Source organism: Leucopleurus acutus (assembly GCF_964270905.1).
Source record: "Leucopleurus acutus genome assembly, chromosome: 1".
Taxonomy (NCBI): domain Eukaryota; kingdom Metazoa; phylum Chordata; class Mammalia; order Artiodactyla; family Delphinidae; genus Leucopleurus; species Leucopleurus acutus.
The window spans coordinates 49699767-49726318 of record NC_139142.1 but is presented as its reverse complement, the minus strand read 5'-3'; the positions used below and the strand labels follow the sequence as shown (position 1 = coordinate 49726318).

The 26552-nt window shown below is 39.7% G+C and overlaps 2 protein-coding genes across 5 annotated transcripts in view; both read right to left on the bottom strand.

The window, feature by feature from the left end:
- SOS2 (SOS Ras/Rho guanine nucleotide exchange factor 2) overlaps positions 1 to 8668 on the bottom strand; it is a 99667-nt gene extending 90999 nt beyond the window's left edge. The window contains exon 1 of the mRNA XM_082845702.1: positions 8480 to 8668. Within this exon, the coding sequence (XP_082701828.1) occupies positions 8480 to 8566 (87 nt within the window). The 5' untranslated portion in view covers positions 8567 to 8668. The remainder of the gene's footprint in view (positions 1 to 8479) is intronic.
- A 4780-nt stretch (positions 8669 to 13448) lies between these two features.
- L2HGDH (L-2-hydroxyglutarate dehydrogenase) overlaps positions 13449 to 26552 on the bottom strand; it is a 52424-nt gene continuing 39320 nt past the window's right edge. For 3 of the 4 annotated variants that reach the window (XM_082845380.1, XM_082845382.1, XM_082845383.1), the window contains 2 exons: positions 25626 to 25757; positions 16863 to 17366 (listed from right to left, as the gene is read on the bottom strand). In XM_082845380.1, coding sequence (XP_082701506.1) covers positions 17171 to 17366; positions 25626 to 25757 — 328 coding nt within the window. In that variant the 3' untranslated portion in view covers positions 16863 to 17170. Of the gene's footprint in view, positions 13994 to 16862; positions 17367 to 25625; positions 25758 to 26552 lie in introns of those variants that run through there. The other variant, XM_082845381.1, reaches the window with a different exon arrangement.

The following is a 26552-nucleotide window of genomic DNA, read 5'->3' as shown; positions in this document are numbered from 1 at the left end:
AAGCAAACTGACATATTATAGGGAGGGTCATATGGCAAGGAATGGCAGCAGCCTCTGGGAGCTGAGGGCCTCAGACAGGAAACTGAAAGGAAATGAATTCTGCTAAGAATCACATAAGCTTGGGAGAAGACCCTGAGCCTCGGATGAGTCTGCAGCCCAAGCCAAAACCTTGATTTCAGCCCATGGGACCCAAAGCAGAGAATCCAGCTAAGCCATGTCTGGACTTCTAACTTAGAGTAACTGTGAGATAATAAATGTGTGTTGTGTTAAGCCACCAAGTTGTTGATAATTTGTTATGCAGCAACAGAAAATTAATACAATAAGCTAGATCTACAGCTCCAAGGATTCAATGAAAATGTATTTAAAAAGTGTGATAAGGTAGGGCTTCCCTGGTGGCACAGTGGTTGAGAGTCCGCCTGCCGATGCAGGGGACACAGGTTCATGCCCCGGTCTGGGAAGATCCCACATGCCGCGGAGCGGCTGGGCCCATGAGCCATGGCCACTGAGCCTGTGCATCCGGAGCCTGTGCTCCACAACAGGAGAGGCCACAGCGGTGAGAGGCCCGCGTACTGCAAAAAACAAACAAACAAAAACAACAACAACAAAAAAGTGTGATAAGGTAAAATACATCTTATGAGTAAATATTGTCATGGCTAAGGTATATTGAAGTTAATACTATTTTTATTTTCCCAATCTTTCTTGGATATATTGGACTAAACAAGGTACTTCTAAATAAAAGAAGTGAAAAAGTAGCAGTAATAATAATCAGTCATTTGACAAGTCCTAGAAAATCTAGAAAATGAAAAAGTGAATAACTCTAAAGATCAGGTAACAAGTCATTTTTCAAGTCAGGTGCTTTATGATTATTATTTTTCAAAATTCATGACATTTATGTTCTTTTGATCAACTATGGACTACTAATAACTCAACCCAAAAGGAAGTTTTAAAGCTTTATGGTCATTGGGGAAATTTTTAAAAATTCAGTATATAGACATTTTTGTTGTTGCAAAGAAGTATAAATACAAAGGAGGGATCAAAGACTTTTAAACATAAAATAAATATTATATTAGAATATAATTATGTGGGGAAACTAGAATGAAAAGTTCACAGAGAAAAAAGAACAATGTAAATTTCCAACCATTAAAAAAGCACTTCGTCATGTGTATTTTAAAAGGATGAACGGTGTGTATTTCATTGGGTACATTTTTTTTAAATTATCTTACCCTTTTATTTTTTTAACATCTTTATTGGAGTATAATTGCTTTACAATGGTGTGTTAGTTTCTGCTTTATAACAAAATGAATCAGCTATATGCATACATATATCCCCATATCTCCTCCCTCTTGCGTCTCCCTCCCACCCTCCCTATCCCACCCCCTAGTTGGTCACAAAGCACAGAGCTGATCTCCCTGTGCTATGCAGCTGCTTCCCACTGGCGATCTATTTTACATTTGGTAGTGTATATTGGGTACATTTAAAAGACTAACGGGACTATTTTATTTTAAAACATCAGTATTTAGAAAACATATAAAACTATATCTTCTGAGACTAAACTTAAAGATGAAAATTTTTAGATGTCAACATAAAAATGTACAAATTTTTCAAAAATTCTTTTGGGATACATAGCAAAAAAGTTAGAAAACTCCTTTTAAGAGAACGAATCAAGACTCGGTGTTGATTAGACATGAACCTGGTGTGAGAGGGAAGGAACAGATGATGCCTAGGTTCCTAGGTTTCTGGCTTGAGAACTGAGTACTGTATCATTTATACTGGAGACATTAAGTTTAGGGAAAATGATAATAAGCTTGGATTGGGACATGCTGTGAACATTTACATATGAATGTCCAGGAAGCAGGAGGTGCAGATAGGCTGCAAGAGAAGGCCTCTTCAAGATGATGTTTGTCTGAAGACTTACAGGAGGTAAAAGGGCCACTCATGTTTTTATCTGCAGGAAGGTTGTTCTAGGCAGAAGAAACTCCAAGTACAATACAAAAGCCCTGAGACTAGAACATGTCTATGTGTTGGAGGTACGAGGAAGCCAGTGTGGTGCACGAGTAGAGCAAAAAAAGGTCAGTAGTAAATGAGGTCAGTGAGGTAAAAGGAGAAGCGGGGTAAATACCAGACTGCAGAGGGCCTAGCAGGCCACTGGGAGGACTTCGACTTTTATTCTGAGAAGCACTGAACAAGGTTTGAGCAAAGGAGTGACATGATCCCACTTATCTCTATTGTGTTGAGAAAAGGCTGAATGGGGCAAGGGTAGAAGAGAGGAGACCAGTTAAGAGGCTACTTTGATACTCCCAGAGTGTTCCCAGGTGGTAGAAGTGGAAGAGTGAGAAATGGTGACTGAATATTGCTATAGTGTGAAGTAGAGCTAAAAGGATTTGCTGACAGATTAGATATGGGTTATAAAAGAAAGACAGGATTCAAGAATAACTCAATATTTTGAGCAACTAGAATGATGGAGTAGCCATTTACTAATGTTGGAAATGTTACAAAAGGAGCAAGTTTTCGGGGAAGAGAAAGAGCTCAGTATTAGTTGAGATGCCTATCACACATCTTTGTGGAAGTGTTAAGAAAGAAACTGGATATCCAAACTCAGGAGAGACACCTGAGCCAGAATTATAAATTGGAAACCATCAGATAGAGATGAAATGTGAAGCAATGAGGCTGGGTGGGATCTCCAAGAAATCTACTGTAAATAGAAACAGGAGTCCAAAGACTAAGCTCCAGGGAGGTCAGGATGATGTAGATGGGAAGATGAGGAGATCAACAAAGGAGAAGAACTAGGAGGAGTAGTCAGAGAGGGAGAAAACCAGCAGTGTTTGGTGTCCTGGAAGCCAAATGAGGAAAAGATTTCAAAAAGGAGGAAGAGATAAACTATTAAATGCTGCTAATGGGTCAATTAAGAAAAAATTACCAGAGGCTTCCCTGGTGGCGCAGTGGTTGAGAGTCTGCCTGCCGATGCAGGGGACACAGGTTCGTGCCCCGGTCCGGGAAGATCCCACATGCCGTGGAGCAGCTGGGCCCACGAGCCATGGCCGCTGGGCCTGCGCGTCCGGAGCCTGTGCTCCGCAACGGGAGAGGCCACAACAGTGAGAGGCCCGCGTATGGCAAAAAAAAAAAAAAAAAAAAAAAAAGAAAAAATTACAAAGTGCTATGTAAGTAAGAAGTAGTATTTGAGTTTACAAAGTGTCTTAATGAAGAAAACTGGGGTAATGAAAACTTTACCTGGAGATCATAGTAGTGCTCATATCTAGATCTTGATGTTATTTTCATTGTGTTGCTTACACATTAAAATGTAAAGTGTATAACACTTTACACATTTCAAAAGCTTTCTATTTACTATATGTTCTTATGTAAAAAAAGAAAAGAATTTTAGGTTGTTAATTTTTAACATGACTCCATGAGGCAATGCTAAATCCATTACTTCCATTAAAACTCCTTCCTGATTCAAATATGCAGGCTAACAGAGGATATAATCAAACTACTGCTCCCTTGAAAGAAAGGCCATGGTTAATAAAAAGATATACACTTGATTTATGTCAAGTGGTAACACAAGTAATGCTTTGGATACTCAGGATAAAACACTTTAATGGAATATTATTGCTCCAAATATACCATACCAAAATTAAACTGAAAATAGAAGAAGACTACTAAATCATGGCTGAGACGAAGCTAAATGCAGCAAGCCAAAACGCATTCCTAACGCTCATCCAGTTCTGGCTGAACCCCTTGGGTCAGGCTGGGTCATTATTAGTTTGGAATAATTCCAAATGACTCCCTAGAGTTCTACTGTTATATTCAGTGGCTTTAGGAAATCCAGAACAGGCCTCATGTCACAAAAATCATAGTTTCTCCTATTCCTTTTAGTTGGAGTGATCTTTTCAAAGAAGCAAGTTTGATCAAGTTCATCTAATTAATTTGTCACATAAATAACCCTATAGGCCTTCCTATTCACAGGTAAAGACCTTAACCTGGGTCTACACTAGAGTCTCTCAACTAGCTAATCTCCTTTTTTTTAAAAAAATTAATTTATTTATTTACTTTTGGCTGTGTTGGGTCTTCGTTGCTGCACGCAGGCTTGTTGTGGTGCGCAGGCTTCTCATTGTGGTGGCTTCTCTTGTTGTGGAGCATGGGCTCTAGGTGCACGGGCTTCAGTAGTTGTGGCACACAGGCTCAGTAGCTGTGGCTTGCGGACTCTAGGGCAAAGGCTTGGTAGTTGTCGCACATAGGCTTAGGTGCTCCGCGGCATGTGGGATCTTCCCGGACCAGGGCTCGAACCCATGTCCCCTGCATTGGCAGGCGGATTCTTAACCACTGCGCCACCAGGGAAGTCCTCATCTCCTTTTCACTTGGTCTTGGTTCTTTAAATCAAGTCATGTTCCTACCTTTCCCTAGGGCTCAAATCCTTTCTCCCCTTTCTTTGTTTTGTTAATTCCTATTGATCTTTCAGATAATTAACTTCTTTACTGTCTCCCTCTCCCAGGCCTCTCTGCCACAGCCATTTAGAATGGAAGCTTTATGAGACCAAGGCTTTGCTACAACCTCAGTACCAAGAACAGCACCTGGCACACAGGAGGCACTCAATAAATATCTGAATATATCCTCCAGAGCTCAGCATGAATGTTACTTCCTTAAAGAAGCCTTCCTTGACCTTCTTATGTCAGTAACACCAATTTCATTTTCTCAAAGGACCCCCAGGCTTTTCTTCTGGGCCCCAGGAAAGATCCAGCACAATCTTCTAAAATAGTTCCAAGCTATTAATTAACTCAAACATTCACACTTCTTGAATTTTAACAGATATCTAAGAGCAAACTATAATAGTTGAGGTAGGAGGTCGATATTTAACCTGAATGAAATTAAGACTCAGGAACAAGGTAACTCTACCAATTCTTTCTAGTTCTCTGTGACATTTGTAACTACAGATAATAACGACAGACATTTTCTCTTCCTTGGCTAGCCTGGTGAATAAGGCCTTACAGAAAAGGCATCTACCACGGAAATACCAGGGACTAAAATACCTGCTAAAATGATTTTAAGGCATGTTTCCCATATATAGAATGCCTACACTGATTTTTCTCAGCATACAATCGAATAGCACATGCACGAAGTACCACAGGCATTTCAAAGACACAGGTAATAAGCTGCATTTACAAATATATCCCACACTCTTTTTTCCTCCGAGTAATATGATAGCTTCAATCTTCTCGGGGAATAGTGATGAAGGCATTTATGTCTCTGGCTCTTTTAGGAAAGATACATAATTTAGCAGTAATGTTAACAATGCATGTATTATCCATTAGCAGTGTCATTTAGCTCTACTTTACCCTTTGTAGTTCTGTATGTACTTAAATATCCTAGGTGAAGTTCTGTTTTAACAGTTAAAGAACAGCAGCACAACAAAACAAAAAGTTAAAGAACAACACATTTCTCTTTCCAAAATTATTTTTTCTTAAATCTATTTCTCAATGCTCGTGTTTCTTCTACATAGTGAAATGAATATTTAATGCTGGTTTAAAAAAATCCCTTGCGTTTTCAGTCAGTAATAGTAACTTGGTCAAATATATGTATTTTTTGGTTTCCAGAAAAATCAGCCAAAACTTGAAAATAAGCAAAAGAGATAACTAGGTGTTCTTCAGTACAGTGCTATGCTTGAACCTTTGATTACTTTCTACTGACTGGGCTATTTTACAAATTGATCAGATTAACTTAGAGATTTTTGTCTGGTACAGATGCAAAACCTAATCAGCAGGAAAGACAATCCCAAATTTACTGCTTATGTTCTTGTAGGACATTAACAAATTTTGTGTCCAACTCCAAAATCTTACTTTAATATTCTTTTATTAAGTTGCCTATAAATACCTACCTCCTCCAATTTTCATTTGAAGTGGTTCTAAGATCTCATGAGTTCCCTCATTAAGTAGTAAGTTGAATCAAAATTACTGATACATGTTCGTTCACATTGGTATGAGAGTTGTGACTTTACCTTTCTGAAAATTATATTTTAACAGTTTTGGAGGTTCCATCAAGATGCCCAAGTGAACTAACCTCACAGAGTTAATTAAACCACCTTGTTCTTTTCAAACACAGAGATATTCCTTACAAAACCTTGAGCTCATAACTGCTATCTCATTTACATAAACCAAAACCTCAAAGTTTATAATTTTCAGTCTAGGTGGTAAACACCTTTAGAGCAAGGCCTTTACTTTTATTCATGTTTGTATTCTTAGGATCCAGCTTGGTGCCAAGTACCTAAAATGTGTTCAATAAATGTTAAATGAAACTAGCGTACACATGTTTGATGGCAACACCAACTGGAGGAGAAAAATCTTAGTAGTCTAATACTATTGCTGCATCTACTATTAATCCTAGCAGTCTTTGTAACAATCTGGTCAGCTGGTAGAAGGAAACCAAATTCTAGATGCCTTGAATGTGAAGACAGAGCCTCCCCATAAGTGGTAGGAATTCTCAGTGTACAAAGACAAGGGTGGCAAGTATAGACCAGAATTTAACTCATCCTTCAAAGAGTGAACCTTGAGCTCTTTAGGAACTAAAACTCTTAGCAAGCACTACAAACCTACATGTTGCAATACCACAAATACCACAAAACTGAACATAATCTGAATTATGAACACCAAAAACTTTCCAAAAACATAAAAAGTGTCTTCCATATTCAATTCTAGAATAACAGTAAATTAATAAGTTAAATAGAAACTGCTTCTTGAATTCACCTCAAAAGACCAGATTTTCTTTGCTATATTTATTCCATAAGCAAAGGATGTACAAGAACTGTGGAATAAGAAAATAGATATCTACAAGGCATCTGAGTTCCAAGAAAACAAGCACAACACATAAATGCAAAATACCAGACTCAAAGCAATGGACTAGGATTGGATGCTAATGCTGGCTTTGTTTCCAGGCTAACCTGAAGATATAAATCTGTATTTGTGCATGACGGATTATTAGGGTCAAAGCTACCTACTGAATAAGTTATGCAACACATAATCAAATTCTACTTGCTACCAGAAAATACTAGTAGGTGGAGACCTACTTCACACTGCCAACAATACAGGCCTACCTGATAACCGTACTCAACACTTCCTTCTATGTGGTGGAAGATTTAATTACTATCTAAGCATTTCCCCCTTTGCTTTTCATTATCACCACTCAGCACACTTTCCATTTCTTTCCCTCTCCTTATAGAATCGGGCTGCCCACAAAAGGAAGGTCAATTTAATACTTTTAACACCTAATATACCTGTGAAATGATAACTGTCTAGCTGCTCCTAGCCACCTCCACCAAATTCTTTAAAAAGATACTAGCTGGTGTTTGGCCCAAGGGAGGCAGTATCTCTTTGTAAGAATTATGAAAATAATGGCAAATCTAAAACTCTGAATGAATGAGGAAAATGTTTTTAATTTAATATACTACTTCCTTTCACTTGTAGAAATTTAACGTATGAAGATTTATTTTCCAAGGGCAGCCTTTTAAATTAATGTTTATTCTTTATTATTTTAAAATTTATTCTTGGTTATTTTCCACAAAAGGTAGAAGGGACTAAGTTTGAATCACTGGCAAGGAAAACCCACGCTCAGTAGGTATGGTATCTTCTCCTGCACCCATTTACACTCTTTAAATGTCTTGACCTTACAAAAGGTTTTATTATAAAAATGATAGTATGATTATTACCTAAATGCAGACGAAAACTGACACCATCTACAGGAGAGATGCACCCTAGTGATGCACCCAAACTTAAAAGATTCATTTTTATGAGCTGCTCCTTTTTCGTCCCCTTAAAATGATTCTAAGTGCTAAACTGCACTCAGTGAAGAAACTGACCGAATTCTACAAGGGAAATCTCTCGTAAACAGGGGGGACGCCTTTTGCAGGAAGGGAGGAGGCACTTTAAGTTGACCTCAAGAATTGTTCAAAGCAATATCATGGCTCACTGACATTTCTCGAGAAACACATCCATCTTACAAAAAAAAAAGTCACCACCTCTTAGGTGAGTGGACACCCTTCACGAGCAAATCGACTAAGGGAACAGCCCCAAGGAACTTAATTAAAAGTAATTACACAGGCTAGAAATGTGCTTTTGTTTTAGAAACTGTCTAAATACCAGCGGGACTTTCTCCTGCCCGAATCCAGCCTGAGGACAACAAATTGGTCAACGGCGGAAGTCGCCTGACGAAATGACTGCAACGTGAAATCCAGTTTTATGATCATAACAAAACCTTCCTTCCGGGGCCAAGCAAGAACTTGAGAAAACGTCCTTTTGGACGCAGCAGGCAATCACGCGCCCCCATCGCCGGCCGGAGAGAAAGTGCTGGGCCTGCGGGCCCCGAGCGCGGGGAGGGCGTGTAGCTCCCCGTAAGAGCGTCCGAGGGGCCGCGGCCCGCGCGCCCCGCCCGCCTGCCTCCCGCCTCTGCCCCGGCACCTCCCTGGGGGCCCCGCGGCCGCACGGGCACCAGCACTGACCTTCCGCAGGGCCGAGACCAACAGTCCCCGCCATTTCGGACTGTTCTCTTCGCTGAAGAACTCGTACGGCTGCGGCGCCTGCTGCATGGCCCCGGCGGCAGCGCCTCCGCATCGGGGGCGGCCCGCGGGCCGAAACGGGCCGGGCCGGTGGCCTGACAGACAGGGCGCGGGCCGCTTCGCCTCGCCGGCCGCCGCCGCCTCCTCCTGCCCGGGCCGCGGCTACGGCCGAGGCGGCTCGGAGGCGGCGCCGGCGGGCGGGCGGGGGCTCCGGGGGCGGCTTCCTCGGCCCCGCGGCCTCGCCTAGTGCAGAGTCCGCAGAGGAAGCGCGGCGGCCCGTGAACCCGGACGGCCCCCGGCTGCGACCGAAGCGGTGGCCTCCTTTCCCGGCGGCGCTGGCCCGCTTCTCGGGCGGCTCCTCCTCCTTTGTCTGGGTTCGCAACCCGGCGGGGGTACAGCTGGCCTCTCCCCTCCTCGGACTCCCGCTACGGCCGCGGCAAGCAGAGAGCGGCGGCGACGGCGGCTTGTCTCCTCATCGCCTCATCTCCGCCCTCCCAACCGGCAACGCCGCCCTGCCCGGCCCACCCAAGTCACCTCCAGAGGGCCCTGGGGACAGACCGGGCGCGCGCGTCGGGCGAGAGAGCCACACTGGTGCGCACAGCGTTGGCCACCACCACCGCCGCCGCCCCTTCAGCAGCCGCGCACAGCGCCCCAGGGCCGCCGCCAAGCTCCGGGTCCCAGCAAGCGCGGCTCGGCCAGCCCCCTCCGCCCCGCGCTCATTATCCCGTGTAGCTGGAGCAGCCCCGCACGGAGCATGCGCGCCGCGGAGAGGGCAAAGGGGCTGGCCGGGAGCGGAGGCCTCCTCGCAGGAGTGCGCGTCACCTGGGCGCTTGCTGGGTGCACGTTCCAGACAGACTCCGCAACTCACTGACTGCGTTTTACACACACTCTCCCTCCTCTCGATCTTCCGGAGACAATCCTGACTCGATGCCACTCCTCGAGCCCCAGGACTCCGTCATGGGAAGGAGTATAGGGATTTGTAGAGAAAGGGGCTTTCCGGCTGGACAAGATATTTAATGTATTTGTGTTTACATGGCTATTCTGTTTATGTAAAGATTTCATAGCGTGGTGCTGTGGGGACTGAAGGAAGTGAGGAGTGGGAAGCCCTTAGCACACAGTAGGGCCAAAAAAGGCAGATGGCAACGTTAATCAAGCTTGAACTTAAAGGTCTTTCACTTGCATGAGCCCCTATGTGTTCACAAAAATTTCATACCGTTTTGGTAAAACTTCCCATATTTTTGCATTGTTTTCTTAATGGTGTCCTCCAAACTGTGGCGGTGTGGAGGTGTCAGGCGCCACAAAACCCGGATCTGCCCTTGGGGCCAGCCATGCTCATTAGCAGCCCAAAAAAGATCCCCAGACCTTAAGCTTTCCTGAGTTGAAGACTCTGGAAACTTTATCATTAACATAAATTTCATCCCACTAAAGACGCTGAGAACATACATGAATTACAGTACATTGTTCCCAGCCACTAGCAGTGAGGAAGGGAAAGGAAGAACAGGTTGCCAAAAAAAAAAAAAGTCTGTGCCACGCTTCAGTTCCAGATCAGTAGCAGAGCAATTATCCTACCTTAAAACAAGCACCATTTTGTCATTTTGGCAAAATCATAATGGCAGAGTTGGAAAATTTAGTATCCACTCAACCATTTTTCTAATCCAAGTATCCACTGAATCAAGAATCTTTTCTAATAGATAAGCAACAAGGATATATTGTACAGCACGGGGAAATATAGCCAGTGTTTTGTAATAAGTTTAAGTGGAGCATAATATATAAAAAATATTGAATCATTGTGTTGTACACCTGAAACTAATATTGTAAATCAGAAATACTTCAATTAAAAAAATATCTCTAGGGCTTCCCTGGTGGCGCAGTGGTTGAGGGTCCGCCTGCCCAATGCAGGGGACGCGGGTTCGTGCCCCAGTCCGGGAGGATCCCGCGTGCCGCGGAGCGGCTGGGCCCATGAGCCGTGGCCGCTGGGCCTGCGCGTCCGGAGCCTGTGCTCCGCAGCGGGAGAGGCCACAGCGGTGAGAGGCCCGCGTACTTAAAAAAAAATATATATATATATATATATATATATATATAAAATAAATGGCCACACCCACATTCCCACGTACAATACTTGGGATAAAGGTAAGATAGGAAAATGCTTGTATCTCTCCAATCTTTCCATCAGTGAGGGCAAAGATCTTGGCTTATATAGAGTGTCTTTACTTTTCTCTCTCTTCCTGAACTCCAGCTATAATCTGCTAGGCTGTCAAACTACTGGACTGTGATTGTATTTTCTTGTAGGAGAGTAAAGTTGTTAATGGGAAGTTTCATTCTTGGCTAAGGAGGTTAGAAGCCTTCTCTGGGTCAAATCAGGTCTGAAGACACATTTTGTTTAACCAAAGCTATATTTAAAATTTTTAAACTGTTGTTAATATTTTAAAATTAAGAGATTTCATATAAAAATCTGGATTTTCAGCTTCTCTTGACAAAGATCTGGCAACACTGGGCCCTGATGCTTCCTGCAAGGGAGTAATCAGCAGGCAGTGGGGTAGTGGCTGCCTCTTTAGAAAAATATGCCATCCCGTTTCCAGTTGGCTATACTCCCCAGCTGGCACTCTTCACCCTTTTATGTAACCTGCCTAGTCTCTACAGGCATCTGAGTTGTGATCTGTGGGCTAGGCAAACAGAAATATGATCCACGTGCATGTGGAAGATAATCCAAGAATGACACCAGTAAAAAGTTTCCCAACCAGACAAATGGGCCACCTAGAAAAACATGTTGGATCAATACTGTATACTCTACACTAGGCTAAAGCCAAGATGTGTCAAATATTTAAATGTAAAAAATAAAACCATAAAATAATCTGTTTATAACTTTGGAGTACAAAGACCTTTCTACTATGATATAAAATGTAGATTGATAAATTCTATTTTTTAAAATGTATACCAAAGAAAAACACCACAAGCTAAGCCAAAAGGCAAATAACAAACTGGAAAAAATATTCACAACTCATTTCCTACACAGTTAATCTCCCTAACATCTAAAGGAATTCCTGCAAATTAATAAGACTAAAACTTAGTAAGAAAAAAAAGATAAAGGATATGAAAAGGAAATATAAATGTCTCAAACATATTGAAGATGCACAACCTCATATTACAAAAATCGCAAATTTAAATAATACTGTTATCATTTTTCACCTATTAGAATAGCACAGATCAGAAAGTTTGATTATATACTATGTTGGTGAGACTATGGGGAAACCGGTACTCTGATAGATTATTGGTGAGATTGGTAAATTGGTTCAATCTCCATCAAGGGCAACTTGACAACATCCAAGTTGCAAAGGCATATACCCTTTGATCCGATAAATTCTAAGAATATGTCCTATAGGTATACTTGCTCATATGTGAAATGACTTTGCACAGTATTATTCATTACGGTATGGTTTGTTACAGCAAAACAACAACCAAAAAAACACCCTAGAAATAAACAATTTAAATAATCATCAGTAGGAATAAGGGACTGGTTCAACAAATAATAAATCCAGAGAATGGAACCTATAAAGTCATCTAAAAAGAACCAGGCCACTGTGTTCAGGCCACTTGAACATTCTCCAAGATACACTGCAAAGCGAAAAGAGCAGGATGTATAATACAGTATGCAGAGTATGCTACCACTTGTGTAAAAAAAAATGGAGACAGTATTTTATTATATATAAATATTTCTGCAAGGCTGCACAAGATATTGATAAGTTTTGTTGCCTCAGGGATAAGAACTGGGGGGCTAGAGGAGAGAGGGAGACTTGCCACTGTGTACTTTTTTATGACTTTTGAATTTTCAACTATATGAATGTTGTACTTATTCAAAACATTAATTAAAAGCTGGTTTTTTAAATGAAAAACTCCAACCTCATTAGAAACACATGCTTCAAGTGTTGAAAAATAGAAGTATTAAACACACTGATACCATGAGAGAGAGGGCCTATGGATATATAGCAAAAACTCAATCATAAATTTGAGTTAAAATTAATATGCTATCATACTAAGAATTTGATAGTAATTTTACTTGTCTTTAGAATTTATTTTAAATTTTTTTTATTGAAGTATAGTTCATTTACAATGTCGTATAAGTTTCAGTTGTCCAGCATGGCGATTCAGTTACACACACACACACACACACACACACACACACACATATATATGCTTTTTAAGATTATTTTCCCTTATACATTATTACATAATATTGAGTACAGTTCCCTGTGCTATACAGTAGGTCCTTGTAGGTTATCTATTTTATACATAGTAATGTGTATATGTTAATCCCAGTCTCCCAATTTATCCCTCCCCCCACACCCTTTCCCCTTTAGTAACCGTAAGTTTGTTTTCTGTCTCTGTCTCTTTCTGTTTTGGAAGTAAGTTCATTTGTGTCTTTTTTGTTTTTCTTTTAGATTCCACATATAAGCGGTATCATATGATATTTGTCTTTCTCTGTCTGGCTTACTTCACTTAGTGTGATAATCTCTAGGTCCATCCATGTTGCTGCAAATGGCATTATTTCATTCTTTTTTATGGCTAACATTCCATTGTATATATATACGACATCTTCTTTATCCATTTTTCTGTTGGTGGACATTTAGGTTGCTTCCATCTCTTGGCTATTGTAAATAGTGCTGCATTGAACATTGGGGTGCATGTATCTTTTCGAATTATGGTTTTCTCCGGATATATGCCCAGGAGTAGGGTTGCTGGATCATATAGTAGCTCTATTTGTAGTTTTTTAAGGAACCTCCATACTGTTCTCCATAGTGGCTGCACCAATTTACATTCCCACCAACAGTGTAGGAGGGTTCCTATTTCTCCACACCCTCTCCTGCATTTGTTATTTGTAGACTTTTTGGTGACGGTCATTCTGACCAGTGTGAGGTGATACCTCATTGTAATTTTACTTGTCTTTTTAGAATTTAGAATGGCTTTAAGGAGATAAGTTGAATGACCCAAGCACATCTCAAATTTTAAAAGGCAGTAAAAATTTTACCACTAATATTCTCTCAGGGCTTCCCTGGTGGCGCAGTGGCTGAGAGTCTGCCTGCCGATGCAGGGGACATGGGTTCGTGCCCTGGTCTGGGAAGATCCCACATGCCGCGGAGCGGCTAGGCCCGTGAGCCATGGCCGCTGAGCCTGCGCGTCCGGAGCCTGTGCTCTGCAACGGGAGAGGCCACAAGAGTGAGAGGCCCGCGTATAGCAAAAAAAAAAAAAAAAAAAAAAATTCTCTCACTGAAAAACATTTTCAAGAAGGACTTAACTTTTCTCGCATTTACTCTCTCCTACTTCCTCCATTTATTTAAAGCTACAAATGCTGCCAGTCAGTAGCAAACCAAAGCAATGCCACAGGAAACAATAAATGTTGTTGTCACTCACTTTCATGGTCCGTTGCTGTAGCTAACTCTGGTCCTCTTAACAGTCCACCTGCTGGAAAGAAATTGGAGCAGGCACTCAGATAGATCATTTGCCCTATAACCCATATGGGAGGCTCATGCCCAGAACCCCAACCCAGTGTAAGAGGTAGCATACCAAAAATGTCTTCCCAAGAGGAACAATAATTTTGTATGAAGTTCCAAAAGATTTACTTATTGCCCTCCTCTCCATGGAAAAAGCACTGTGTATTGGTATGTTATACACATTCTACTATGGAACAGAAATAATGTTCCCTGGTACTCTGGGTATGAGGATGACACTGAAGTCAGCCAGATATTGCTACCACTACCAAATGGAAAGCCATATTTTGTAAGTAGGAAAGTGCTCCACTTTTTTATTTTTGGCTGTGTGGGGTCTTCATTGCTGTGTGCGGGCTTTCTCTAGCTGCAGCGAGTCGGCGTCACACTTCGTTGCGGTGCTCGTGCTTCTCATTGCGGTGGCTTCTCTTGTTGCGGAGCATGGGCTCCAGGCGCGTGGGCTTCAGTGGTTGCAGCTCACGGGCTTAGTTGCTCCACAGCATGTGGGATCTTCCGGGACCAGGGATCGAACTTGTGTCCCCTGCATTGGCAGGCAGATTCTTAACCACTGCGCCACCAGGGAAGTCCCTAGTGTTCCACTTTTTACCCAAAATATAAACTACTCTCCCTCATTTTTACATTATACACAAATACAAGCTTTTTTCTTTTGATTGGCTGCTATTTAAAGCCTATTGATAGCACAAAATTTATATGAATCAGAGTTTTTAAAAAATCCTTATTTCTCCATATCCCTGGGTCATATTAACCACCATCCAGTACCCACATTAAATGGATGACACACTAAAGGTTCTCTTCAGTATTAGATAAACACAACCACTGGACCCCTAGAAAACGGTCTTGAAGGATCTCTACTGTTAAAACAGAAAAAAACAGGGGAAAGCTCAAACACAGTTCCCCAATACCACAAATCATGCAGCCAAGTTTCCCACATTTGCGGAAATTGCAGGGGTCAGCACATCCGGAGTGCAATGCATGAGCTGCACCCTGGGAAAACCACCTTCATGATCATGGTATATCCCCTCCCAGGTAAGTACTGAATCAGAGTTTTTATGAAACTAAAATTTATGTTCACAACACCAAAGCTCATTAAAATATTTTTAATATTAATATACAATTCTTCTCTCTTAGAAATACACAAAACTTTTAAATATTATAGCATTATTCCACAACAAAACTCTATTGACATAAATAAAAACGTTTTACAAATAGAATAATCTACACATTCAAAACGCTTTCAATCATTTTTTCACTTGTATTTTTTGGGGTACAGTAAAGACCCAAATGGAATGGGGGTTGCTTTAATTAGGGTAGTTATTTTTATAACTTCAGTCTTTCACAGCTTAGTGTATATGCAATCTTACTGTTAATGAAATAGAGAATTGTAATATTTTCCATCTCTTAATAGTCTTGCAATGAAACAGAAAATACCCTGTGTATCACATTTCTTGGAAGAATCAGTTGTTATGAAGAACCATTAGGGCTTGTTTCCTCTGTGAATACTTTCCAACTGCTTTCAGTATTCTCATCCCAAGTGCTGAAGAACTGTCTAATCTATTCACCTGAGATGTGCTATTCTGTAACATGAGCTGATGATGTGTAGCCTTTCAAATTAATTGATGAGGTAGCTCAATCAATGTAATCATTGGCTTAAAGTGAAAAGGAAGAAAACTGGTAAGTTTTGCTATCAACCAAAATGCTCATCTTTCTGACTCATCCTTCACACAGTTTTGGAGAGACGAGAGGAAAGAAAAAATGAAGACTGGAAGATTAATCCAGAGACAGCATATGTGAGGGAATGGATGAAAATTTCTCACCTAAATGGTGGTTCTGCAATAAGTTTCCCCACATTATACCATATTTTCATTTATATTTCTATTTTCCAACATTCTGTATTGCAAGAATCATTTCAACAGATACCACACACACACGTATATATATAGTACATAGTATACAGTATGGCACTGGACAACAATTTAAAATACTCATGAAATACACGATTGTAAGGCACTTTTGCGGTGTACAAAAGTGAATGCCTCAAAATTAGGTATTTCCCCCAAATGAAGAAATATCCTCATAAAGGTTTATAGGATTCTGGAAAAGTCAAGTAGGCATGAATCATTAGTGATCTTGGCCAACATCTGAGAACCTTGGTATGACTGAAGAACAGAGATATAAGAGATAAATACTATTTTAAATTACAAAGTTCTGTATGTCAGTGTCAGGATTCTAAGTTCTTTTAGTTTCTCAACCACAGAAGACTGAAGAGTAAGCAAAATACTCATTGTGGACTGCTGTTCAGATTTAGGGATGACACCAGACCAAGTGAATTATAAAGAAACTGGGAATAATAAATGCTTTGAGTTTCTTTTGCAAAGTTATTTCTTACAAATGTAGATAAGACAGAATCTTATTCAAACTACTTCAAAATGTGAAATTTCATATATTTGAATCAACAATTTTAAATTCCCACATACAAATACTGTTGCTCTAAATGATGTGAGCTTTTCTATGACTCTTCAAAATTAAAAGGTTTGCAACCTACAATATATTTTCTTGTCTAGGAAAGACAAAAAAGCTTAGATATTATAAAGTCAAAAAGTTAGGGGTGGGCTTCCGTGGTGGCGCAGTGGTTGAGAGTCCGCCTGCCGATGCAGGGGACACGGGTTCGTGCCCCGGTCTGGGAAGATCCCACCTGCCGCGGAGCGGCTGGGCCCGTGAGCCATGGCCGCTGGGCCTGCGCGTCCGGAGCCTGTGCTCCGCAACGGGAGAGGCCACAACAGTGAGAGGCCCGCGTACCGCAAAAAAAAAAAAAAAAAAAAAAAAAGTTAGGGGAATAATCACTTTTTCATGCTATAGTTCCCAGAAATTCCAAAAAAGCCAAATCTCTAGATCATGGTTAGTGAGGACAGGTCATTAACAAAGTCAAGAATTCAGGACAGATACAACTGTACCTTTTTAAAGAGCATGGACTTTAAAAAATCATTATTTCCACATTACATAATTTAAAAAATTCAGTGGTTATCTAAAATGACATTTTAAACCATTTTTCTTAAATGAAACTTAAAGAATGTAGTTAGTACATTCTTGTTGCTGAATGTGGAGATTAAAATGCATACCTAGCTCCTTTCATTATTTACAATTTAAATCTCTGTTGTACTTCATCTGCAATCATTCCAGAAATTGCAAGGGAAGAAGTGGCAGCAGGGGAAGGTGCATTTCTCACATGAAGAATGCGATTTCCAATATCCCCAACTCCTCCATCAAATACAAAATCTTCTACGAGATTTCCATCTCTATCCAGGGCTTGGGCTCTTACTCCAGCTGGACCTCTGCAAAAGCAAGAGTGGTAGTCATCTGACTAGAAGCGACAGGACACTTTACATACGTGTCAGTGGTTTCAAAGTATTCTTAAAGCAATAAAGTCTTTATTCTTCTAAATGCACAATTATGTGAAAACCCAGTAGGTTTGTGTTTAGCCAAAGGCTGCCAGTTGTAGCCTGTCAAGCATACCCTTACCCTAAAATACACAAATGGGTTCTTTCCAAAAGTAGCAGATAAATCCATATTTAATTAGAATAGATGTATTTTTATTTAAATTTACAAAATGAATTTATTATACAATCAATCACTAGAATAGAAAGCAAGATAATACAAAGTAAAGAAAGCAAGAATTATGTGTGTCAGCTACATTCCTACATGCGCTACAGAATTCTAAGTATTTTTATGTTTTGGTTGTACACTATTAAAAGTTATGGAAAAAATATTTGCAAATGGCAGCAAATTCTGGCTTTGTAGTTTGTTTTGATTTTTAACTGTTTAGCATTTAATATCAGGTTAACCTTCAATTAATTAAAGAGAAATGACACACTCTCTTAATTAAAGGAAAAGCACAAAAATGAATTAACAGCATGTTAATACAGTAAGAGCCTTTAACGTTAAAAGTTCTGTTTTACAACATTTGAGTTTACAAATTAGATTTTTTTTTTTTTTTTTAGTTTTAAAAATAAAGTTTACAGATAAAATCTGGATAAAATAATTTCGGAGTCCAGAAGCGCCTCCACTGAAACTGCTTAAGAAAACCCAGTTTGCAAACAGTTGCCTTATACACACCAGCAAGACTCAAGAAATCCAGCAACAATATTAAACACTTTTTATTGATTCTGGGCAGATGCAGATAAGCACTTGAGGAAGATACAAAGTACAATACGAGAGCACTGCCCTCTAAGACCTCAGCCTGGCTGAGGAGAGATCATGATAATAATAGCTATTTTTTTACCAAGTGCTTACTCCATGCTAGGAATTCTCTCATTTAATCCTCACAACAACTCTAAGAGGCTGATATGTTTATAGTTTATATTTAACAGCAAAGAAAATAGAGAGATTAAGTAACTTGCCTGAAGTTACATAGCTATACAGTTCATCTGTAGAGAGATAAATAAGAATTACAACAACAGGGGTGAAAGATTCTGTAATAAAAGTAATCTGTAATATAGAAAGCTGCAGGGAATCTGGACAGGAGATTTTTGAGCTATAAGGATTTCCAAGGAAGAATCAGATACAAAGGGCTTCCCTGGTGGCGCAGTGGTTGAGAGTCCGCCTGCCGATGCAGGGGACACGGGTTCGTGCCCCGGTCCGGGAAGATCCCACATGCCGCGGAGCTGCTGGGCCCGTGAGCCATGGCCCCTGAGCCTGCGCGTCTGGAGCCTGTGCTCCGCAACAGGAGAGGCCACAACAGTGAGAGGCCCGCGTACCGCAAAAAATACAGCACAAAAAGACAGAATGGGACTGAAGCTGAAATTTCTTAGGGTAAGGATACATAACAGCCTATTAGCCAGTGTGGGGCCTATTTTGTACATTCTGTGTTTGTAGCTTCTCTCAACCAATCAAAACAGCATTTCTCCTCTCTTTTCTTGGATAATGCTCCTATTGCTGTTGTGAGCATCTCTATGAGTTTTCTTGTCCTTCTCCTTTTATCTCACAGAAAGCCAACATGCAGGGGACACACAGTGGCATGACTACCTACTGATGTTGAGTGTTCAAAATAAAAACTTTCCTCTCCATGAAGGTTTAGTTAGTATATTCTCCTTACTCTTTCTAAGCAAATAGAAGTTAGTACTGATTAACTACAGTTAAAAATGTGTCTATATTTATTTATTCCTCTTACAAACACCAACTATGTTCTCGACATCCCCTACAGTCCTGCCCAAGTATTCAAAACCTATAATCCAAATTGTAAAAAAAATATACGAGATTAACTTTTTCTAAGAAACTCACTTTAGTTCAAACTAAAGTAACTATTTAACATGGCATGTTTAAATTACCAAATTCTTCATGCTCCCTATTCAGCACTTAATGAAATTTCAGGGTTTTTCTTTGCATGATTACATATAGGCATTCCCCCTCAGAATATCTCAGCTTGAGATGAATATTATAATTTTGAAATTTCAGGTAAAATAAACCATAAACATCTTCAGGGCCAGAACTGAATCTTATACAACAGCCCTATTTTGCCCCCTTGTCTAGACTTGTGTACATAGGAAGTATTCAATAGGGATAGAAAATTTTAATTTTTTAATTCTCAATACTTTTAAATTCTATTTTAATAACTGAAAGAACAAATGATTCAGCAAATTTAATATTTGTGAATTTAGCTATATTTAACTGTTTAATGCTATTTGTAGCCACATATTTTGCCATATTTGTAGCTAAATTTAATAGAAATGCAAGGCCTAGACCCTTAAATATGTCTAGAAACAACAGGTAAATATGTAACTAACAGCACTCATTCTTCTGAGAAGTGTTGTATTTATTGCTTTATTATTCTGTGGCAGGCATAATCCTGTGGGCTAGAAAACAGCTATGACAGGCTACAACTGACATCTTTGGACAGTTCCAAATAGGACAATTTAGTATTTTATAAAACTCACATGGGATCTACTGTTAATCTAAAAACAGAAGTTCACAGGAGCATATTTAAATTGGGAGTGGTGATATAGGGCAAGTCAACCATTCCATCTTAATTTCCAAATGTGAAGAAAGGGTATTTTTGTTATTAATATTCAACCAAACTGGATTGCAACAAGAGAACATGGTTTTTTCATGCCCAGTTTTTTTAATTTTGTTGACAAACTGGTTTAGGGCTTAGATCATTTTGAGTCTTAGTAAATGTTCTGTGAGGGCTTGAATAACATGAGTATTCTATAACGGGGGTGAGGGAGTTCTATGCATCCCTTAAATCAAGTGGTTTTGTTTGTTGGTCTTTTAAGTTTTGGGCCATGCTGCACGGCACGTGGGATGTTAGTTCCTTGGAAGCACAGAGTCTTAACCGCTGGACTGCCAGGGAAGTCCCTAAATCAAGTGTTTTAATTGTGTTATTCAAAGCTAATTTTTTTTTTTTTTTGGCCATGCCGAGTGCCTTGAGGGGATCTTAGCTTCCCGACCATGGATTGAACCTGGACCCCAGCAGTGAACCGAGTCCTAACCACTGGACAACCAGGGAATTCCCCTCAAACCTAATATTTTATCTGCTTGAGCTATCATCTATCAACAGACATGTCTTAAAATCACCCATCACAATTATAGATTTGATTTCTGCTTCCAGTTATGTCAGTTTTTGTTCTCTGTATTTCTTAGCTCTGTTATCATATGCAACAAATTTATAGTGACTCTCCTTATTTATAACAATAATTTTTTACCTTAAAGTGTCTTTTTTTTTTTTTTTTTTCTTTCTGCGGTACGTGGGCCTCTCACTGTTGTGGCCTCTCCCGTTGCGGAGCACAGGCTCCGGACGCTCAGGCTCAACGGCCATGGCTCACGGGGCCAGCCGCTCCGCGGCATGTGGGATCTTCCCGGACCGGGGCACGAACCCGTGTCCCCTGCATCGGCAGGCGGACTCTCAACCACTGCGCCACCAGGGAAGCCCTAAAGTGTCTTTTATCTAAAATGAACCTAGGACTCATCTTTCTTCGAATAAGCATTTGCCTAACACATAGGTGGATTTTTAAAATCCAACCTGATAATCTCTGTCTTAACACGTTTGCATTTATTATAATTTCTGATATTTGATTTCTACTATATTATTTTATGCTATTTAACCCGATCTTTTTCTGAAGTTTTCCCACCTCCTTTCTTGACTTACTGAGTTTTCTACATTCTTTTTTCTTCCTCTACTATTTGGAAGTTATATAATCTATTTATATTCTTGTATTTAGTTTTTTAATTCAGATGGGACTCACTGTGCATCTTGAATTTTATGTCTTTTTGTCCATTCCAGAAAATTCTCAAATACTTCTCTTCAAAGTATTGCCTCTTCTCAACTTCTCTGGAACTCCTATGAGATGTAGGCTGGAATCTTCTCATCTTCTCCATGTCTTAATTTGCACATGATGCATCTTTAGCTTACAACATTGTTCTCTAAATTCTTCAGATTTACCTTCCAATTTACTAATTTTCTCTTAAGGGAGGTCCAACCAGCTGTCTAACTTAATCATTTGAGTTTTAAAATTTAAGAACTATATTTTTCATTTCTAGAAATTCTGATTACTTGGTTTCTAAATTTGCCTAGGGTATTTTTTAAATTATTATTCTTTTACAGTTTTTTTCATTCCCTTTTTTTAAAATTCATTGGAGCATACTTACTTTATGGTTTCTAATATTACTATTATCCAAAGTTGTTAGAGTCTAATTCTAGTACTTATTCTATCTGCTTACTCTCACTTATAGTGCTTTGGAACTTTTGCTGGTGAGTTCCTATTCAGCAGGGGGCGTTGGGTTGAAATTATGTCCCTCCACAGAGGTTTTATATTTGCTTCTGTCAGACACTCCAGGTGTATAACCATTCTAGGAACACCTTTTTTTTTAATGGAAAATATTAAACATGTACAAAAGTAAAATGAACAGTATAAGGAACTCCCATGTATGTATTACCCAGTTTCAGTGATAATCAACACACAGCCAATCTTGTTTCATCTATATCCCCACTCTGTCTACCTCTCCCCACTGGATTATTTTAAAGCAAACCCCAGACGGCGTATCATTTCACTTCAATGTATATGTCTCTTAAAAGGATTCTTAATAATAATACAAAACTACTAACTGCTTAGTATCAACCATATTCAGTCTGTGGTCAAATTACCCTGATTTTCACTCACTCTAATCTGTTTAAAGTGAGAGAGTGAGAGGCAGAAGTGTTAGTCTGAAGCAGGATCCATTTCTCAGCTTAAAGTTCCTAGATCAAACTAGTGGTACAAACTGAAACTCCAAGTACTTGTGAGGGAAGGCCCAGGGTTCTAGATTTTTAGGAGATTTTTTTCTAGACTTCCTTTTCACTGAGGGTATAGCCCTTCCAGAGTCCCTGGTTTTACAAAGGGATCTCAGTTCCAACTTTTTACCTTTTACAGACCCAAGGCTTCCTTTCCAGCACTTGAGTAGCAATTAAAATATAAGTCCCTAATGTTTTATATCTTGATTTGTGTGGTGGATGCATGAGTTTATACAATTTCCAAACTTCATTGAGCACTCAAGATCTGCATATTTTATTGTCTGTAAATCACAGATTAAAAACAAAACTCAGTTATATTTACATCAAAATCAGAAAATCCTCCCTACCTTTCCAAGTCAGCATCAGCACTAATTCCTCCTAGTTCTTGGGTATTCAATTTCCTCTCTGTTTTTGTTTCTGGGATGCCCTTATTTTCTTGCACTCTCAGCTATAAGTATTTCAAGGGGTTTTTATTATATTTTCTCCAGACTCTCTTATTAGTATTTTGCAGTGTGAGGGTTACCAAATTCTCTAGACTAGTAGCTCTCAAACAGGGGAGACTTTGCCCCCTAGAGGATATTTGGCAACGTCTGGAGACATTTTTGGTTGTCATACTAGGTAGGGGAGTACTGCTGGCATCTAGTGGGTAGAGTCCAGGGATGCTGCTAAACATTCTACAGTGAACTGGACAGTCCCCCACAATAAAGAATTATTTGGACCCAAACGTCAACAGTACCAAGAATGAGAAACCCTTTTTTGCAAAAGGGTCTAGATCACCTTTATTGCAGGATTTTTGGCTTTTACCCTTGCATTTCACAGTAGTGTAGTCTTTAGCTATCACTTACAATGAAAACATCTTGTCTGAAAATTTACTACAGAATTCCCCCAAGAAGATATTTTCAAAATGAAGTGTGGGAAAAAGAGGGGATCTTGGCAAATATGTCGTCATATTTTACATCCTTACAATGCTAACAGATACAAACTACTGTTAGATTACCATGTCAAAATTAATCACAGAACAAATTAAAGGACTTTAGAGCTAAAATTAGGAATCTTAAGAGATCATCATTTAATAATGAGAAGTCTGTATACCTAATGCATACATTTGACAGGTTATAACTTTACATTCCAGTCTAGTGTTCACTGGTAAGTTATTGCCCAAGATACTCTGGCTGGGCAATGAGAAGTCCAACTGAATCCCTTTTGGTAGCTACTGCAACTAAAGGACACCATCTTGAGCTAAACATTCCACTAAAAGTGTTGCTTTGGTTCTTTTTTACTATCCAGAACTACCTAATATGCTTCTTCCCCAATATTAATGATAGGGCATTTATGGTGTTATACTGGTTGCAAACAGGACTTAGGCTTCAAAATGTGGGAAGTCTATTGACCTTATTTTTTTGTATTATTATTATTATTTAAGATTCTAGGCATATAACAAGGTACAGAGAATAACATAATGAACATCAATATTTTTTTTACCAAACAGCTTAAGAAATAAGCATTATAGATATGATAGAAGCCCCCTGTCAAACTCTCTGCATCCCATTCTCTTGTCTCCCCGGAGATAAACACTCTCCTCAGTTAGGTGTTTATCACTCTCGTGTTTGTTTTTATTTTCATGTTACATGTGCAATCCATATACATACACAGTATAAACATATAAATGGTATCAAACATATCTTCTACACTTTTCTTTTTGTTACTGGTAATTTCCTGCATTTAAGAGCTACAGGAATCAAATGGAATTGCTGAATATGTTCAGCTTCTCCATCTTCAGAAAGAAACTCATCTGTGACTGGGTTGAATTTGTCCCCAAATGCACCTGCCTACAGTGTTGTGTGCCCTTTTCTACTACCTGGTAATGAAACTGGTAACTGAAATTCACACCTTTCCACCCAGAGACAAGGGTATTCACCAAAACCCACAAGCCCCAAGGTTCAGTTCTACCATGTGAAATCCACTGGTCTAAAGAGTTTTCCTCAGGCTTCTACAAAAGAGTGGTAATCAAATCTGCATAGTGAATTCACTGCAACTATTTATACACAGAATTCACTATGCCCACCTATTGTGTTTTCCAAGGAATATTAACAGCAGTAAAAGACACTAGATTTGACCAATCTATTTTCAGATATAAAACATAACAAGTCTGCTAAAGCAGACCACTGAAAACATAAAAGCCTTCATTTATAGGTGAGTGAAAGAACATAAAGCCTAGATATTTTTATCCCTTCTATTTCAGAAGGTGAGTAGAGGGCTGAGAGAGATAAGAGTTAAAAACATTAGCTGGGTTTTAATAGTTCTTCTAAGGATTCAAAGAGGCTGGTCTGAGAATGATACATGAGAATCAGATTTAGACCAGGAGGCTCCCCTGAGGGAGACAGCTGACGCGATTATTGCTCTCTTCCCAGATACAGAGTGGAGCTGCTGATATATTACACCAGGCAAGTTCAGCAGCTGTTACTGAGGAGACAGACACTTAGTGCTCTAGAGATTCATTGCGGGATGGATTCAGGGAGGAGAGGATCTCAAAGACCACTGCTGATTAGGCCTAACAAATGGCTGGTTCAGGGGAAAAGATGAGCACCCTAAAAATATCACCAAAAAGAAAATAGGCTTGTGTGGCATTTAGGACAAGGTATAGATCAAGTCCAGAAAGCTTTTATCTTTAAGAAAAAAACATTTTTTTTAAGTAATCCTTCCTTTGCCCCACACCCCCACAGCAAGGACTCAGACTGATTGCTACCATACTATTTCCCACTTCTGTTCTACAAATAGTCCTTGAGGGAAGTAGGATCCAAGAAAGAACAAAATAAGTACAGAGGAAGCAAGGTAAGATGCCAGGTATGAGTATGTTTCTAAAAGCTTTTAAGAATCAATCAAAGTATAATGTTTTAATATGCTTATTACCTAATTAGGTAACATGGTGATCAATGATCTTATACAGAATTAAAAGTCAGAAGGCTTTGGAATCACAAGAGTAAGTGGCCAGGGAGATTAAAAAAACTTCCGGTGAGATGTTTATCATGAATGATAGCTAGACACAAAGGTGAAGGTGGCATCATAACACAACTGAAATGGAGATTTCAGCTTAATGCTGTAAGGTAGTCCAGATAATCATAAATGGACCTAGTTCAAGCACTAAGGGCCATGATGCAGCAATGCCCAAACTGCAAGGGGAATGAACAACTTGTTGAGAAAGAGAGAGCACACAAAAATTCAGTGGACACACTGATTGAAAGTGTGCTTACAAGTCACCAAGTCAGACCCACCTCCCAAGTTCACCTAGGACATGACTGTATTTACAACCCTTACGGCTTTTCCTTACCTAAGTATGTCACTGATAGTAATTTCAGGGATAAACTTTTGAAGGTGCTTCACTGTTGCACTGAGAAAACAGGCTTTGTACATTTCATTAACTCCATAGGAAAAATTCTGGAACACCAGTTTAATCAAGCCACTGAAAGCAAAGAAAATAAAATCTTTATGAAAGAAAGGAATTCTTTATTATCATACAACACCTTTACAGCTATTAGATTTGGGGGTGGGGTGTGGCATCACAGAAATCTATGCAAAGTCAGAAAAACCACATATTAAAAGAAAATCAGCTTTTGGCCTACGTAAGAAGGAAACTTCATCAAAGGAATACCTTCCCAACTCTAAAAGTAAACACCATTCAAACTCAAATTCCCAGGGAATGCTGGTTTCAAACTAGGATAAAGCCTGCCAACATCAAGGTTTTCTAATTCAATGTTATGTGCTTTCAAAAGGCATTGAAGATCTTTAAATCATGGCATTAAACATGTGGGACATTTACCCTACTTTTCTTTAGTCAGCCAGAGGTGAGACGCTCTAGTAGTGATTCTCACGTGAGACTCTGGGGAGCCTATGTACATCTGTATTTTTACAAGCATACGTGCTAGGAAGCCCCATCCTAAACCTGTTTCAGAATCTGTGCAGGGTGAAACTCAAGTATAGCTTTAAAAGCTTTCCAGTGATTTTGATGATGTGAAACCCTCTAGAGAGCAACAGTGCTAAAAGGACAAAATACTTCACTGAGTTATTTCTTACAATAGTAAACACTCTGCATTCCAGGTCAACACAGCAGTGCTGTTAGTCTTCCACAAAAAGAAACAATCTTGCTTATCAGCAGTTTCTCCAGAGGTTTTCAAAATCATGGTGACTGGCCTGAAATGATCTTATCAAAGTAAACCATCTACTGATTTTGAGAGAAACTTCTGTTTTTTTTCAAGCT